Source organism: Gallus gallus, chromosome 3 (genome assembly GCF_016699485.2).
Source record: "Gallus gallus isolate bGalGal1 chromosome 3, bGalGal1.mat.broiler.GRCg7b, whole genome shotgun sequence".
Lineage (NCBI taxonomy): Eukaryota > Metazoa > Chordata > Aves > Galliformes > Phasianidae > Gallus > Gallus gallus.
In genome coordinates this window covers 47,769,875-47,784,645 of record NC_052534.1, presented here as the reverse complement: position 1 = coordinate 47,784,645, position 14,771 = coordinate 47,769,875, and the positions used below count along the sequence as shown (strand labels likewise).

Here is a 14,771-nt window from a genome sequence, read left to right as displayed (position 1 = left end):
GACAGCTTTTTCCATCTTTCATGACTTTCCCCCTAACTGTAGTCATTGTAAGTTTTTGTGTTATCGTTTTTTTTTACATAAATCACCTCATTCAAACTGCTCCGTTTTGGCTCACCAGAATAGCTTGCAATATCCACTGGCAAATGCACAGAGATTAGAAAGGTCGTTAAAGCAAAATCACGGAATATGTGAATTGCTTTGGAAAGTATGTGAGGTCTACAGCCAGCAGTGGTTTCCCTGAAATACGTCACTCTCTACTTTAGCATAATAAATTAAACAGAGATGTTTCATGGAGCAAATGTGGATATCGTGCCCACTTGGGGACGGGCTCACTGGACGGCCCAACATCCTGCAGCAGAGCTTTCCATCGTGCCCATGCGTATCTGCACACTCCGAGTGCGCTGTGGAGTGGAAGAGCTCCTTCCCCATACAAACAGCAAGCCCCAAATGACAGTGTTCAGAAAGTACACACAAAGCAGTGGAACAGGCTATAGCCATACATGTCATCATTTAGTAGCTTTATGTCTGGAATGCAGGTTACGTATTTCAATATAGAGAGCATTTAAAACATAGGAAAATTGGCACGGTGCCTCTACACAATGTCCTGGGCTTGCTGGCTACATGTGCTTAAAATTTTTCTCCTTTTTCCTCAAGAACGCACAGGAATTTGGTGCTCATTCACAACTCTTTCATGTTTTATATATATATATATATATTTTTGCTTTCATTTCTGCCTTATTTACTGTGAAGTCTCTCAGTAAAACACCCAGAATATGCATTGCGTTAAGAAAGTGTCTGAGAAAATAAATCAGACTTCGGTGCTAAGCAGAACTTGACTTCTCTTGGCTCATCTGCTCAGAGAGATTTTTCTCATGAAGTTTTTGTTTCAAGGGCAGCACAGCAGCAGCGTTATGTCATTGAGTGCTGTAGAGAAACTCTGCCCTTGGCAAAAGGCCCACGGCAAGCACAAACCATTTTATTATTTCACCACTGAGTAAGCATCTCGAATGAGGGGCCTTCTGCTGCAGCCTCTTGGACTCTCCAAGACAGTAGGATTGCTTTCTGGCTTGATAGTTAAGGGACAGAACTGCTAACAGGAAGGAATAGGTAACTCTCGCACAGATGTTAATGGACAGCTGTTGCCATTTGGTGTCTCTGCTGAGATGCATTCGAGGGCAGCCCTTGCTGCCAAGCTGAGAATGAATCCATAAAACCCCAGAGGCTGAGAGCCTCTAAGCCTTCTGCTTTTTGGTTGCCGAGACAAAAAGAAGAGGATTGAAGCAGTGTGAGTGATCCTCCAGGAGATGGGCCGCTTTCCTATGGAAAATTTACAAAGTTGCTGAATTTATTTTAAGACTATATAAAAACAAAACAACAACAACAAAAACAACAATATAGAAGGGAAGCCTCTCTCCTTCTTTACGCTCACCCTTTTCCAAAAAGCTGGGAAGCCACAGACCCATCCCTCTCTGACTGGCCAGGGAAAGTAGTTACGAGCATCCCTCTGATGAACTGTGGGCATGTCTGCAGTGTGAAAAGGGAATGAGGCATGATCCTGCCCAGTGCTGTGTCAGTGCTGCTGCCAGAGCTCCTGTCCCTCCCTCAGCTTTCCCTATGCACAGGTTTTTCTCTCATGGCACGTGGACTGTGGGCTTACTAACGAACTGGTGAGTCAGGTGCCAGAACGATTCCTGCTGTATGAAGGGTGCTGAAATAGGTAATCTTCAGCTATTCTAAAGAGCTTTATAACGATTTTAGCTCCCCATAAAAACTGGCAGCATTCATAAGCAAACAGTGAACAGGTTCATAAGCATGTAAGCAGACGTTTATATGAGTCATGGTTTCTCTCCTACTGGACTACACTGGATTGCTGGGAAGGAAAGAGCAAGTCCTGTATCTAAGTGAGTGCAACAGACCGCCTCTGCAAGCTAGAAAAATGAATTCTGGTGAAAGCCTTTGACAAACAGACACCTACCATGGCTGACTCATAGAATTAAAAAGGTTGGAAAAGACCTCTGAGGTCATGTAGTCCAACCGTTCACCTACCGCCACTACTGCCTGCTAAACCATGCCCCTAAGTGCTACATTCACCTTTTCCTTAAACACCTCCAGGGATGGTAGCTCTCCCACCTCTCTGGGCAGTCTGTTCCAGTGCCTGACCACTCTTTCAGAGAATTTTTTTTTTCCCAAAATCCAAGCTGAACCTCCTCTGGTGCAACTTGAAGCTGTTTCCTCTAGTTCTATCACTAGTTATGTGGGAGAAGAGGCCAACTCCCACCTCACCACAACCTCCTTTCTGGCAGCTGCAGAACAATCCCAGCTCCCTCAGCTGTTCCCCATATCAGTTATGCTCCAGGTGCTTGAAAGCTTCATTGCCCTTCTCTGGACACACTCCAGGGCCTTGATGTCTTTCTTGTAGAGAGGAGCCCAAAACTGAGCATAGTACTCAAAGTGTGCCCTCACCGGTGCTGACTACAGGGCATGATCACCTTCTTGCCCCTGCTGGCAACACTATCCCTGATACAAGCCAGGATGCCATTGGCCTTCTTGGCCACCTGGGCACACTGCTGGCTCATGTTCAGCTGAGCAGTGACCAAGACCTCCAGCTCCTTCTCTGACCAGTCTTCCAGCCATTCTGCTGCTTGGTGAGCTGCACCAGTGTGCTGAGTTGGCAAAAACATTCAAAGCCAGGAGGGATGTGCTTAAAAACTGCTGTTTTTGACTGAGAGACAAAGTAGCTTCCTTGTGTGTTTTCTGAGAGGAGGATACACTGCTGACCTACCAGAGGTGAAACAAAGCTGTAAACACCACCGTGTGTGAGAACAGCCCATACAGGGCAGGAAGCCATGAGGACGCATACAGGGCTCACAGGCTGTTGGATATACAGCTCAAAGTCAGACAGCATAGCTTTGCCAATGGTACCAGAGTTACTGCTTCCAGATCCCTCTTGCCCCACAAAGTCCACTTTTTCCCAATTTTTCCACACTTTTTACTCCCCGTTTTACCGGACTCCATCAACACCTCCACTGGAAAGTTCCCAAGTCACAAAACAGACACCATGCATCCCCCACCTGCTGCCGCCTCAGGCCCTGACTTGGTGCTCCTTCCTCCTTCTCCTCCTCCCCCTCCCCCCCCCCCAGTGCAGCCACTCACCATTCCTCACTGCACCACGTGCTCTTCCCTCTCACCTCCTCCTCTCCTTCTCCCCTGCCTCAGGTGTCCTCACCCCTTCTCTTCAGACTCTTTTCTTTTCAGTTTTTAGCCAGAAAAGTCTGCTGTACCCCTTCACCAAATTCTAATCTTTCTCCTCCTAGTTTATATTACATAGAGTTCAGCAGCGTGGCTTTTTTGTTTTCTTCTTTAAACTTGGCGTGGATATCTCCACCCTGGCAGAGGCGTGACATGCTCAAGCTGTTTTCCCATCCTGCCTTAGAACAATCCTATCAGCAAAAACTTCTTGTGCATGGAGACAGAGGCCCCACGTTTGCAGCTTTCTCTGAGGACAAATGGGGCAGCAGCAGAACCTCAGCCATCCTACATCTAACTACAACAAATCCTAAAACTCACCTGTCCTTTGCCTGCAGATAGATATGGATAGCTTGGGAGAACTGAGGACCAACCGACATTTGCTGTATAAGCTTTCAGGAGAAATGCAGGGGGAATGCAGAGGCTCTTACCACTTTAAACTGTAAATGGCAAAATGTACTTCGTAACCGATACCACATTCTGCAACCTCGTGGAAACGAAACACATAAATGCCACGATAGCTGGGCAGAAGCAGCAGCCCATCTGACCACTGCTCCAAAAGCAGTGCTAAAGGGATTTTAGCAGGGAAACAAGCTTGAATGTGATTCGTTACTGCCAAAAAAATAAGCAGCCATTGGCAGACAATTATAAATGTTACTCAAAACTATCATCGGAATGAGAAATACTAAGTTCTCCCCACAGGAGGTCCTGTTAGGAAGAGGCTGAAGGGAATACAGAAGCTTGTAAAAATGTTATTTCCAGCAGGGAAACATTCTCGGATAAGAACTTCAGCATCTGAACATCCCTTTGCTCATAAAGACTGGCTCTGTAATACATGACATGTGGTGGGTTTGGAGCCCTGTCTTCATTTCAAAAAGCAGATGGAAGATCTTTAAGCCTTCGGAGCATCTTTCTTAAGTTAGAAGGGGCACGTCTAAGCCTTGGAGATGAGGAAAAAAGTTGTGGACAGCGGTTTAAAGTGAAGAAGCAGTATTTCCTAACGTCCAGCCTGCGTCAGGGAAGATTCAGGCTGGATGTTAGGAAATACGGCTTCTCTGAAAGGGTGGTCAGGCACTGCAATGGGCTGCCCAGAGAGGTGGTGGAGTCACCGAGCCTGGTGGTGTTCAAAGAGCGTTTGGATGTTGTGTTGAGGGACATGGTTTAGCGAGAACCATTGGTGAAGGGCGAATGGTTGGACTGGATGATCCTGTGGGTCTTTTCCAACCTTAGTGATTCTATGATTCTATGAAGTCAAAATAATAGAACAGAATAATAAAAAATAAAGGGGCAGAGAATCAATATTCCTTGTGAGCTTAAATAAAAGAAGGCAGAAGTATGCTGCAGTGATTACGTCTGCTTACCTTTCATGCTGTTGCAGACACAGCTGGGGATGCTCTCTGCGAGATGCTATTTAGGGCAGCACCTGCACTTGGACGTCCTGGCGTTCATATTTGTCCGACAGAACTCAGGCAGAGCTGAGAGCAGCAGTGCAAACAGGAGGAGGATGCATCTGAAAGGCGTATGCCAAGCGGCCCGCAGTAAAACCATCTCTGAGAGCACGATGGCCGGCTTCACCACCAGGTGTCGACGTGGAAGCACCAGAAAAGCAGAGTCTGTGCCTGCGGGCTGACGGCCACCAGCTCACCCCATCCACGCACCCGAGTCCCGCTGGAAGACGCGTTCTTTATCGTCAGCCCGCAATAGGCACGACCAAGTCCAGCCACCCGTACTTGCTGCCTTCAGCTCCGGGCAAGCACTAGAAATCGCAGAAGGGTTGCTGCGGGGTTGCAGGCGCAAACTTGGAGAGCCAAACTCGGGGTCATCCCAGGAACGGGGCACAGGAACGGGGCACGGCACGCGATCCAGCCTTTGCTTTGCTCTGGCCCTGCTGGCTGTCCCCCTGACATCCACCGCGTGGGTTGGGTTTGTCTTGGCGGGCGCCCAGGTGCCGCTGCCAGGCTTCCCTCTTAGGGCAGCGCTGGGAGAGTCACGCCGGGTTAAGTTTAGAGTTCCAGGTTGGCACATTCTTAACGCAAGCCAAAAATAAGTGTGAATGGGGATCAATTTTATGAATTTGCTGAGCTGCCAATTATATTTTAAAGCTGAAATTTGAGACCAGGTTTGCCAATTGGGAAAGCATCACGGCCAACCCCTAGAAATTAATTAGGAAAACACTTTCTATTTGAGTCCAGAGGGCATTACCTTACAAACAGTACCTCCAAATTCTTTCCAGGTGGATATGGGCACAGGGAATTTTAACTAATTGAGCTTATCATCTTACATATATGTGAATTGAGAGCTAAGAAGGATTTGACAAGCATTCCAGGTATGCAGCTGTAAGGCAGCATTTAGGGGAGGACTGGAGGGGGGGGGGGGGGGGACAGGGACACACAAAAAACCCTGCTTCTTCCAAAGCAGCTCAAAACGTCACTATTTTCTATCGTGTTCTTTTAATGCATTCCTTTCACGTACTCAGGAAGCAGGGTTACTCAGCTCCATGAGTGCACAAGGTAAGCTGGCTGTGCACCCACGGCTCTGTAAAACTGAAACCTCAGCCCTGGGGCAGCCGCGCAGGGGCTGGAGCACAGCGCAGGCACTATTACAGCTCTGCCTGAACGCTGCTGGCAGCACGGGCCTTCAGCATCTCGCCTTGGCCACAAGGGCTATAGAGGGATTTATTTAATCTTAAACTCCAGATCCAGCAGGGAGCTTCCGAAGCCACCTGACTGCCCAGGGAACAACAGTTCAGCGAGAACAAGCAGAAGGAAGGGTTAGACGATCTCACAGAAGATGCTGACTGATGATGGACAGAACAATCAGCAATCAGATTAACACTATCACTATCCACAGAATCTATTAACACCATCTACAGAGTCTTCCCTGGTTAGTTTTACTCATTGGTTTGCTATCAGTTTGCATTTAAATGTCTTTGTTCCAGGAAGGAAGGAAGGACGGAAGGAAGGATAGAAGGCTTAGGTTATAGAAGCAACAGCAGAATCCAACTGTACTGTAAAGTGAGCTACATCACCGTTCGGACATCTGGCTCAACACATACAATCAAAATGCAGAAAATAATATATACGTATTTGTCTTGGATGAATGAAATAACCATAAAAATAATTCACGTGATTTTTATGTAGTTATGCAACATTTGGCAACACCTTCCTTCTGGTCTCAGAGTTAAAAGTGCTGTTAGAAAGTGGCAACTGCGACCGAGCAATAGAGCAGCACTAACCTCAGCACTGCTGTCACTCCACATGAGGCTGCACCATTCCAGTGTCAAAACATAGAATTAATAGCTCCAAGGAGAGCAAAGGTATGGTGGAGTACAACTCTAAGCTTGAAATAGGAATGCTTCCAGCTGGGGTGATCCAGCCACTGCTTCAAAACACGACTGGGGCATCGAACCTCTAGGTAAGTTCTGCGGGAGCAAAATCTCTCTCACAGTTAAGAGCTGAGGAAATCCAAAACCACCTCATGAGGCTGAATGCATACAAGTCTATGGGGTCAGATGAGATGCATCCCAGTGTCCTGAAGGAAGTGGTGGACGTGGTTGCTGAGCCACTCTCAGTTATATATGAAAGATTGTGGCTGTCAAGTGAAGTTCCCAGTGATTGGAAAAAGGGAAACATCACTCCCACTTTTAAGAAAGAGATAAAGGATGACCCTGAGGAACTAGAGGCCAGTGAACCTCACCTCTGTGCTTGGAAAGATCATGGAGCAGATACTCCTGGAAGAGATGTTATAGCATATGCAAGATGAAGAGGTGATCTGAGACAGCTAGCACAGCTTCACAAAGGGCAGATTGTGCCGGACCTACCTGATGGTCTTCAATGATGGAGTGACAACATCAGTAGACAAAGAAAGGGCAACTGATGCCATCTGCCTGTACTGCTGCAAGGCCTTTGATATGGTCCCACACCACATCCTCATCTCTAAATTTGATGGATGTGAAGATTGGACAAAGAATTGTTCAGACAGTTGCAACCAGAGGGTTGGGGTCAATGGCTCTACGTCCAGGTGGAGTCCAGTCATGAGTGGTGTCCTCCAGGGGTCCATCTTGGGACTGGTGCTCTTCAACATCTTTACCAATGATGTCGACAGTGGAACTGAGTGCACCCTCAGCAAGTCTGAAGTTGACACCAAGCTGAGTGGTGCAGCTGATACAACAGAAGGCAGAGAAGCCATTCAGAAGGTCCAGGCCAGGTTTCAAAAAGGAACCTAATGAAGTTTAACAAGGCCAAGTGCAAGGTGCTGCACTTGAGTGGGGGCAAGCTCAGGTATTTATTCTACTGGGAGAAGAAATCCTCAAGAGAAGCCCTGTAGAGAAGTACTTGAGGTCCTTGTAGATTAAAAACATGAGACAGCAGTGAGTGCCTGCAGCCTGGAAAGCCAATGGTATCCTGGGCTGCATCAACAGAGGGGTGGCAACAGGGTGAGGGAAGTGAAAGCCCCATCTGGAGTACTCCTATCCAAGCTTGGGACCCCCAGCACAAGAAAGCAGGTCTAAAGGAGAGCCATGAAGATAATCAGAGGGCTGGAGCACCTCTTCTATGAAGAAAGGTTGAGAGAATTAGGCTCATTTATCCTGGAGAGGAGAAGCTCCATGGAGGCCTCAGTACAGCATTCCAGTACTTGAGAGAAGCTTACAAGCAGGAGGATCAACCTTTTACGGGGGTAGATAGTGAGAGGACAAGGGTAAATGGCTTTAAACTCAACCCTGGGTAGCTGGCAGCTCTGCATCATGTAGCCCAAACTCCCATGGCTGAAAGCGGAGCTTGGAGGGGCAGAACTGGCCATGCCCTGCAGCACTTGGCTTCCTAAAAGGTTCCAACAGCCTAAGGCAATCTGATTTATGAATACCAAGCTCAGTAGAAAAAAAAAGTTAGTAATCATTATTAAAGAGGGAAAGCATTTGTCATGTCCTCCATCGCAAAAAAAAGTGCTCAACATGACATCTGTGCCAAAGGATTAGGAAATGTTTCTGAAGCCAACTGCTAAGCTGTGGTTTTTATTTTTGTGTTAAGTACAGCAGCATCTTAGTTACACTGGCACAGTACAAACCTGGAACACACAGCCCTACTTCTCCCAGACCTTAAAATTCAGGCACAGGCATGACATCCTTAAGGATCTGATTAACATGAAAGACAGTGGAAGAGGTATGTGTCTCCAAACGCTTCCCCAGACAGAGGGGAACGGGCTTTGGAAACTGCAAAAATGAGGAAGGTGATCCCTACAGCTGCTGAATGGTCAGACTGGGAGCTGAAGTAGGCAGCTTGGGTAACCTCCCCCAGGCACGCTGCCAAGTTTGCAGCACTGCCCTGAATTGCATCCAAGCTTCAAGTTCCAGCCCCGCTCCCTGATGATGGCATCCAACGGCCTTTCTCGGTTATAAACTGTCATGTGTAGAGCCTGGCTACCAACAAATGATTGTTGCAGACAGAAAGCACTTCAGAGGACAGTCACTTTGTAATCGTGTCAGGCGTCTGTCAGAAGATTGCATTTTCTACCCTCAGGTCTTATTTACTCACTTCTGGCCCCATAAGAGAAGGAAGAACACTGATGGGAAGAAATATGCATACCAGTTTTAGTCCCAGATTTCACTGGGAACACTGGATAACCGCAACAAAACACAGCGTACTTACCCATGGGAGTAACAGGGAGAAAGGAGGGTTGAGGAGACAAGAGAGGCAAAGATGGGGAACGGAGAAGAACAAAGCCATCCTGGCAGCAGAGGAGCATCTTCTAGGAAGCAGACCAGTGACTTAACAGTACTGCTGAGATAAATGCCTGGCCTCAGACTGCTGTGGCGGCACTGCCACCTGAGGGATCTTCACCATTTTTGTTAAGCATCATCTGTGATCGTTTCACTGTTTCTCCAAGTTTTCACTTTGACTGGCAGCAGGAAAAAGCCATAGTAACATAAAGACAAATAACAAAAAAAAAAAAAAAAAAAAAAAAAAAAAAAAAAAAGAGAGAAAGCACGTTATTCTTAGGATGTCTTCACAGGATACAGAGGAGGCACAGACTCTGCAATGGTGTCATAAATCTTCCAGCACAATGAAGCTCCAGATCTGTTACCGCTTCAGCTGCTCCAGAAGAAGGTTCTTACAGCATTGTTTGCTTCTCCCTCCTCTTCAAGTCCCTTTAGACAAACTGCTTTGACCAAATGCCTTGTATGCAGCTAACAGTGACATCTGCACATCTGTTAGGTAACAGGAAAGGAGTTCAACGTTAAAATGCTTTTGGTGCCTCCCAGCCAGACCAGGCTTCCCACTGCCTCTCAAGTAAAAATCATAAAAGTGCATAATATACTCATGCTGCTTTTCCCTATCCTTGCCACTATTCTGCTTATCTTATTTAACACTGCACCGTATGAGTCTGTAAAGAAACAGAAATATTTTATGTTTCTATCAGAAACATATCCGGTCATGCTGCCGAGGACCATAACACATTGATTGATTCAACCATCCACAAGGAAGCAGTGAATTCCCTCTCGTGACTGACTCCACTATGTGATAAAACCACTTACTGGTACCAGTGGACTTCTAAGGTCACTGCTTTGGAACAAGAACACAAGAAAGTCTTCACAGTCACATATATGAAGGTGCAATTATTTACATCCTTTCCAACTGTTGAGTTTGTGGATTTATGCTCACCATATCTGAGTCCATGAATTAGCGGGGTGCAACCACCACCTGTTTTTGCATAACAAGAACAAAAGGGATGGCATTCCCTATTTACATCCCTTCAGCACTGCCACCACCTCTTTTCTCTACCCTGGATCTGAACGATAAAAGGAACTTGAATCTAGGCAAAGCGTATCAGTCACAAGCTGGATGTGCTTACTGAATACTCAATAAGAAAAAAAGAACACATTAAAATGCTTCAATCTATTACGAATTCAACTACATCAAAATTGCCTTGGCACTGTGCTCCTGTAAATGGTGTAGAAAAAACAGTACGACAATTTAAAACTACAACACAATGCACATCCATAAAGAATACAGAATTAGGTTTATAAAATCACCCCCAATTGCTCATCTGTGCAGTACAATAAGCATACACGAACTGATACGCTACTTTTCTCCTAACACTGCACTCCCATTCAATATCACAGTGATTTATTATTTTAAATAAGCTTGGACATAATACGCACTATGAACAGAACCACAGATTGGCTGAGGTGGATGAGGATCTCAGGGTCCACCTGGTCCAACCCCTGCTCAAGCAGGGACACGCAGAGCAGGGTGCCCAGGGCCACATCCAGGCAAGGGATGGAGATCTCCAAGGAGACCCCACAGCCCCTCTGGGCAGCATGGCCCAGTGCTCTGTCACCTGCAAAGTGCACAAGTGCTGCCTGTGCCTGGTGTTTGGCTGCAACTTCCTCTATTCCAGTTTGTGCCCACTGTCTCTTGCATTAGCACTGAGCACCACTGAAAAGAGCCTGGCTCAGTTTTCTTAGCAGCCTTCCTTCCTTCAGGATGGCAGTATCTGAGTAACTCTGCTACAGAAGCAAGCACACAAGTGCAGAATTGCTTATCATAGAAAAAACAAATAAAAAGCATTGAGAATTACATTAAAAAAAATTAAAGTTGCAATTTAGTCAGATCACATCATTCTTCATGTTCAGCATCAAGGGTTTCTATACCACCTAAGCTCCTCAGGGAGTCGGGAGCCCTCAAACATTTCATACTAACTCCTGGTCTCTCATTCTTTGTAGCTTGCACAAAAATGGACCTCAGGAGATACACTGGACTATGTAAAAATCAAGGACTGCCCTTCAAAACAAGCAGCTAAAAAAATACTCAAGTATAGTCAGGGTTGGAAAAAGGACTGCAATCATTCTACTCTAAAAATGAAAGGGATCAGAACTTTAACACTTGTGCTTTCTGTTCAAGTTACAAGGAAAGGAATTAAAAAAAAAAACAATCAACAAAAGATAAAATAAGTCAAAGCATTTCCTTGCTATCTGAAGCTAGAACTACATATCAGTAAGAGTTACCATGGCTCCACAAGAATCACTAAGAATCCAGCTCATTAGATGTACAGCAAGATTTCTTCCATAATCTTAGCAATACTCTGATTTTAGAATACCAGATCATTTGTACTGATGAGTGTAGACACACACACACACACACACACACACACACACACACACACACACACACACGCACATTCTTCTATAGTATCTATTATCAACTCTCCCTTCAATTTGTGTCTGGGCTCCAACACACATACAAGGTAGAGGCCTATGACTCAAGAAATGCAACACTTACAAGGATGCTTTCCTTAACACGGAAAATGAGTTCTCCCTGGGCACCTACAATTTGCAGTGAAGATGTACATCTCAACATCATAGAACTGGTTCCTAAATTCACATGGATAAAACAAATAGACAGGCAGCATTACTGATCACACAGTTTTAAAATCATTAGGTGGGACAGAAATTACCGAATCTCACCGTTAATCCGAAGCATAGCCATACTCCTAAGCAACAGGACTCACTTCTGACTTGCCTAGAAAGCTGTAACAACATGGACTGAAATCACTTCTACAGAACTGACGCCTGAGAGCTCATCTTGGTTTCACTGCCAGCATTACTGAAGTTATTCCAATGCTGAAGTTTGACCAAACGATGAATATTTCAGTCAGTAATACGACCACCTCTGAAAGTCAAGAAGTGTACTTCTCCCTTTCTGCTATGAGAAGGCATCCTCTATTTGTTTTCACAATTACAGAGATCCCTGACAAAGAAATTACAGAGATGTAAAATCACCAGGCAGTATCCATGAGAAACTACCGATGCCCACAGGATGAATTTTAACCTTACTGCATTCAGTGTTTTATACTTATCTTCCAAGAAGAAAAGAAAATTCAGCTGTGAAATCTAGTTCTGTTTCATCTTCAAAACATTTACAGTGTTAAAATCCCACCCTTTAATAACAGAATAGTGGTACGTTGATATATTGATATCAATTTGAAGCAAGGTCCAATGGTATACATGGCATGAAATACAGGAAGAAGACAATAACCCTGAAGGTACAAGTCTGTGTCTCAGGAAAGGACAAGTACCACACAAAGCCTCTTTCTAAACAGGGAGCAAGTGGAACAGACGTGCCCAGGAACGTTCCATGTCTATTACAATACACACTGCAGCAAAATAAAGCTTAGTCCTTAAACTATGTTTACATTACCAGTGCACAGAAGTACTTCATACATTACCTTGGACAACGTGGATGCTCACTTTGAATTAGAAAACTGTATTTTTAAAGTCATATACCCTTAAAGCATACTGTTGACACCTGGCATTTTCCTCTCCTCCCATTACAATGAATGGAAGCAAGATACAAGCCAAAAGTTCATACGAAACCTGTGGCCATAAGAAACCATCTTATTTTTAATACTGTTACTACTTACCGCTCTGCTGAGCATTCTGTTGCTCCACAGCGTGGAGTAAGTAAACAAATCACAAAAACAAACATTAGAATATAATTTTTTTTTTTAATTTTTATAAATAACTTATCTGTTACAAAGACAGTTTACCCAGCTAAATCACAAAACCATCAACTCAAGATATCCAAATTAGGTTTTATTAATAAACAGGTAAAAACTGATTTGTCAATCTTCACATAGAACTGCAGATGAAGCTGAAAAACAAGGCCTCATTTTATAAACAAAATGCATTGAATGCAAGTGCTTTGGGTCTACTGCCTAATTACCTGGGATTGGCATTTTCTTCCCACATAAAAAAATGCAAAGCCTTCAAAACAAAGGCCTTCGTGTATTCACATAGATCACTTGTAAAATTCCTAATGAAAATGTCCACTGGCAAATGTTTACAGTGGGTGACAGTCTACTTTGTCTCTTGCTACATAGTTAGCACTCCCTCCAGCCTCACTTTAAGTGCTGCTACATAATCGTGTGCTGTCTTTCATACGTACTGTAATTCCATTTTCTCCATCTGTTACATACATTCCCGATCATGTGAATATTTTCCTTAAAAAAATAGATCATCAAAAAAAAAGAGATGCTTGAGGTTGCTTCAGTGTTCAAGTCTGTTTGATTTCTTTTTTCCAGCCTTTATTTCAGTTGTCCTAAATATTGCTATCCTTGTTTTCTATAAATATGAGACTTCACCACAAGTCAGGTTTAGAAACTGGCTGCCAAAACAGGAAAGCATTTAAAGTTCTTGAACAAAGCTGTATGATGCTGCTGCTGTTGATTTGGCACTGTGTGTACTTCCCCAACGAATCTCTCTTCAGGAGTCTGCAAGATACCCAGCAGATGAAGCAAGCTTAAATCAGAAGCTGATCTGTTGGTGGGTTGAAAGTTTCTTAGTTTATTTCCTCACGCCAGACAAAATGCTACCTTGTGTCACCCACCGTAAAACTCAGTGTACAGAGTGAACTATATGCATAACTCTTCCAACTTTTCCTGCATTTTTACCACGCTGCATCTGCAGGTCTTCACAGATCATCAGCATTTACAAGAGCAATGTACAGAATGAGCAGAGGAAAGCTATTTTGTGCATAGTTTCTTATTAATGCTCTTATTTTAAGGCATTGCTTCTCTCAGATAAAAGCTTAAAAAAAAGGGACATGATCGTGCTTAATCACTTAAAGGGAAAAAAAAAGAAAGTTAACAAAAAGACTATTACACTATACATACAGAAGTACAAGAAAATAATAAAGGTGAAGAAAAGAAATCACTTAAAGCAGGCTCTAGAGCTATGTACAGTAGGAAAAGCTTTGGGGTATTTCACTGTGTGTATTGTACAGACAACGCATGCAGTTTTTCCTTTTCATCTTTAGATGTGATTGTACTGGTTTCTGGCTTCACAGAGATGTTTTCAGGGAAGACAAGGCAAAGAGTACCACTGGTGTGTGAAGTTCCTCCCTTTATCAAAGGCACTATGTGGCAGCAAACAGTTTAAATAGTTAAACCTTGTTCCTTTTAGATTTCCTCTGTGCATGTAGTGTTTCACTGAAAGCTCTGAAAACAAAAATGCGAGCACTCTATTCCTTTCCCCTGTCAAAATTCAGTAGTGACATCGGGGCAGAGAAGAGGATGGGCAACACCCAAGCACTGAACACGGTGTGTGTTACTGGGATATGGTAATACTGTACATGGTTTAGGCAGCTGGCAACTGAGTCTTTCAGCAGATTACCTTTCAGCCGATGAATTTCAACTGCCTGTGACACAACACTGAGGCATTACTAGCTCTGTGGGCTGACATTTAACATTACAAACGCCATCTCGTCACGCCTTCAGTTTTACAAAATCCTACACAAAAATGCTTTTTTCTGCCCCCAATGACTGGATAGTTCCTTGTACGTTTGCTGTGGTTTTACAGAAGATAACAGGCCTGTTGGCTCAGAAATGCCTGGGCATTTCACACTGTTCACAGCGATTTAAGGCTGGATGGTTTAAAAAAGTACAGGCAGTACAACTCCACTGAGCTCCCTCATCTTCATCTGCGTCTGGAACAGTCTTTGGTGTTTTCACAATGGACCTCTGATCTG

The 14,771-nt window shown here is 44.4% G+C and overlaps 1 protein-coding gene across 9 annotated transcripts in view; it reads right to left on the bottom strand.

The window, feature by feature from the left end:
* Positions 1-12,730: 12,730 nt before the first annotated feature.
* Positions 12,731-14,771, bottom strand: part of TAB2 (TGF-beta activated kinase 1/MAP3K7 binding protein 2) — a 61,144-nt gene continuing 59,103 nt past the window's right edge. For all 9 annotated transcript variants that reach the window (XM_040697638.2, XM_419660.6, XM_040697639.2 and 6 more), the window contains one exon: positions 12,731-14,768. In XM_040697638.2, coding sequence (XP_040553572.1) covers positions 14,623-14,768 — 146 coding nt within the window. In that variant the 3' untranslated portion in view covers positions 12,731-14,622. The remainder of the gene's footprint in view (positions 14,769-14,771) is intronic.